The 3,200-nt window shown below is 28.5% G+C and overlaps 1 protein-coding gene across 1 annotated transcript; it reads right to left on the bottom strand.

The window, feature by feature from the left end:
* Positions 1-469: 469 nt before the first annotated feature.
* LOC106644966 (uncharacterized) lies at positions 470-2,645 on the bottom strand. Its single transcript, XM_014360691.2, has 5 exons — positions 2,592-2,645; positions 2,253-2,343; positions 2,005-2,096; positions 1,833-1,941; positions 470-576 (listed from the first exon to the last, which is right to left on the bottom strand). Exons 1-5 carry the CDS (start codon positions 2,643-2,645, stop codon positions 470-472), a joined length of 453 nt encoding a protein of 150 aa, XP_014216177.2.
* Positions 2,646-3,200: the final 555 nt, after the last annotated feature.

The raw sequence follows: 3,200 nt of genomic DNA, 5'->3' as shown, positions 1-3,200 counted from the left end.
TAATTGGTTATAGTTTTAAATATGACTTGTCTATTTATCACAAAAAAAGACTGGTTACCTATTATTCAGAAAAGATTATAGTACATTCAAATATTAACGCTGGCCATTAATGGAATAATGTACTACTTCAAAACAAAGTTATTAAATTAGCTTTTGATATTTAACTTCCATACTAATAAGTCTAAATACAATATAATTATAATGAAATATTTGACGATATGGTGAAAAAAATAAATGAAAATAATGAAGTCGGCAACTATAAAGAAACATTTGTAAGTTTTTGCTTTGCAGGGTTACTTGAAACTAACAACAAGCTGTTTACTTACTCAGTTACATTTTATTGATATTTATTAAATATGACATACAACACTTAATTTTTAACTTTCATATTAGTTGATTGAAAATTTAAATAAGTAATAATTATTTTTATGGATCAGATATGTAGGTGATATTAGAATTTCTTTAGTAGTTAAATTTTATCTCCATCAAAGTACCCAATTAAACCTACAATATCGACTCCATTTTTAGTAAAGCAATCGTGAATCTCCCTTCCAGCAGCACACAGACCGTTTGTACCTAAAAATATTCAATATGAAAATTTGACAATTTCATAGTTGTAACAAATGTTTATTCCGCTTTAACTCATCTAGATAGCGTCCAGGGCCCATTTATACCAATTATCAAACAAAGTGATTATTGCTGAATAAAAAGCAGCACTTTAATTCCAATTTAGGATAGTTAAACAGTCTAAAATTCTTGTTGTATTTTAAATTGGATTTCAAATATTACATATTTTATGATAAAAAAATAAAAAAGCAAGCTGTATTCTACCCTAGTAAACGTTACTACATAAACTGGGTAGAAAATCGTCAACATGTTATTAGCCCATTTACGCATGTACGTTGACGAGTTTCTAGCCAGTTTATGAAGTAATTTTCTACCAGGGTAATTGTGAAATTACAACCAATAAGGCTTGCAGCAAAACTGTTGACAGAATTCTCAATAAATACACAAAATTTGGGAAACAACTGGGTTTATAATGTTTTTTCATCGACTTATACATAATTGAAGAAATTGATACGAGTAAAATGATATCTTACAAACTATCCTTAGTTTTTATGACAATTTCAATCAAAGAAGGATTATAGTTTTCGTTTTCAATATTTGAAAATCAAGAAAAAAAATTAAAAATTACTTATTCACGTTTCTTATCTAAACTGGTTATTGCCCAGAAGGCACTAAGAGTATTTTTGAGTCATTTATATACTAATCTTAGACGTCTTTCGTGACATGTCCCAGTATTCGGTCATATCCCCGTAGTCAGTCATTTGGCTGATTTTTCCAATAGAAACTTTTAAGACATAGATAAATTGGGTGGTTATTCAGACACTAAACAATAACTTTCTGAATAGAAAGTAACGTGCATAACTAAATGAAAATATATTGAAACTGTACACAAAAAGTGACTGATTATTGGGACACTTCATCTGTTCAAGTGACTGAGTACTGGAACATCGATCTTATGATGTTTATCGTGTTTTCTGTCAGAATCAAAAACAATTAGGGCTAGACAGTTTTTGAGGATACCACTTAATATTTTTTGGTATCTAGAGTCTTGACTAAAAAAGCTGTGTATCTATTGGTGGTAATAGATAATTTGAATAACATTACAATTTTTATTGTATGTGTTATTTTGAGTAAAAATGAGCTTAAAAGACTTTTTTAAATTTTTTTTGAAAACGGACTTTTGAAAATCAAACTGAATGATTCATTGCAGAATTGATCGTAAATGCATAATGATGATTAAAGATGTAAACAGTGTTTTTTCTTACTTATATTTGTGCACTGATTAATGACGTGGTGTGCTGTTGGAATAGAGAGTAATCGAGTGACAGAAGTCACAACCGCTTCGAAGTTTAATTTTCTCTCAAAAAGCGATAGCTAGAATAAAAGTAGTGTACTTTCAATGATAAATTATTTTGTTAAATTATTAATTCTACATACATATTTCAAGTGGGTACAATAGCAGCCTACGTAACAATAGTAATTCGTGTCTGATGAGTATTTTCGTGTATCTCGTATTAGTTTATGGTGCTCTGAAACGAATCAGTGTGAATTAGAGACATGAAATTAAAAATTCTGAAACGAGTTCTGACGAAAATAAATCTTATCAAGCTAGACGCTTGTTTAACATGTGATTGATTTCTCAAGTCCATGAAATTAAAATTTTTTTGAAGTATAAGAATTACTACCTTTCGTAAAACCAGTTTCCCAATAGCAAAAGTTTTGCAGACTTATAATTGAATTGCGTTTGTGGTCCAGTAATTCCGTATCATTTTTCATCTATTAAAAAACACGCAAAAAAAGTTTTTGGATTTTTATTTGTTCCATTTTCATATAACCATTGATTCTTAGAGTGGCAAAAAATGTATACTAGTCATGATGATATTGCTTAGAGTTTTGGTGAAAACATGGACTTTAATTAGATACTAATAAATTAAAAATTGTTTGTCATTTTTATTCTGGCACTCTAGAACTTCAATGTTATTTTATATTTCATCGTTTGAGAAAAAAAAACAGTTTTTACGTACCGATAGAGCAAAGTTGATGGACAAAGCAAAGGTAAGTATAAGCAACTTGTTCATTGTCTAATATTAAAAGACGGAAAATTTCTAACGAGCCTGGATAAAAGCACAAGTTTTTGTTCTATATGAGTGTACTTTACCGAGAGCTCTGAATTTATGTATTACATGTATATCTTTAAATAAATTAGAAAACGACGAAAGTACGCCGTTCTCTTTTTATCGTAGTTCATAAGTATTTCTGAGCTGGTTTTGTAAATAGAAAATTGATAAAAAAAATTACCAATCGCAACTTTATTCAAAACTCGTTATTATTTATTAAAGTTCACGTATTTTTAAGCTAAAAAAAACGTTTTTAAGAAATATTTGACTTTTATTGACAATTTTCTATGTAAATTGTTACATTCATGATTTACAAACATGAATTAGTCGTAAGGTTGTCTCATAGATTCTTATATTTTCCTCGGTAGGAATATCTTTGGCTGTAGAATGTAACAGTTAAAATTGAAAAAATTTTGTTGAGCCGTTTAAAGAACATTTATAATAAAAATCTACAATTTAATGCAATTGTTTATGGAGGTATCATCTAAATTCTTACTTCAAGGAAGAAAAACGTTG

This window comes from Copidosoma floridanum, unplaced genomic scaffold (genome assembly GCF_036245765.1).
Source record: "Copidosoma floridanum isolate Cflo_tuat_1 unplaced genomic scaffold, Cflo_Japanese_pri ptg000004l, whole genome shotgun sequence".
NCBI lineage: Eukaryota > Metazoa > Arthropoda > Insecta > Hymenoptera > Encyrtidae > Copidosoma > Copidosoma floridanum.
The sequence above is the reverse complement of the archived record's forward strand: the minus strand, read 5'-3'. Positions and strand labels throughout refer to the sequence as shown.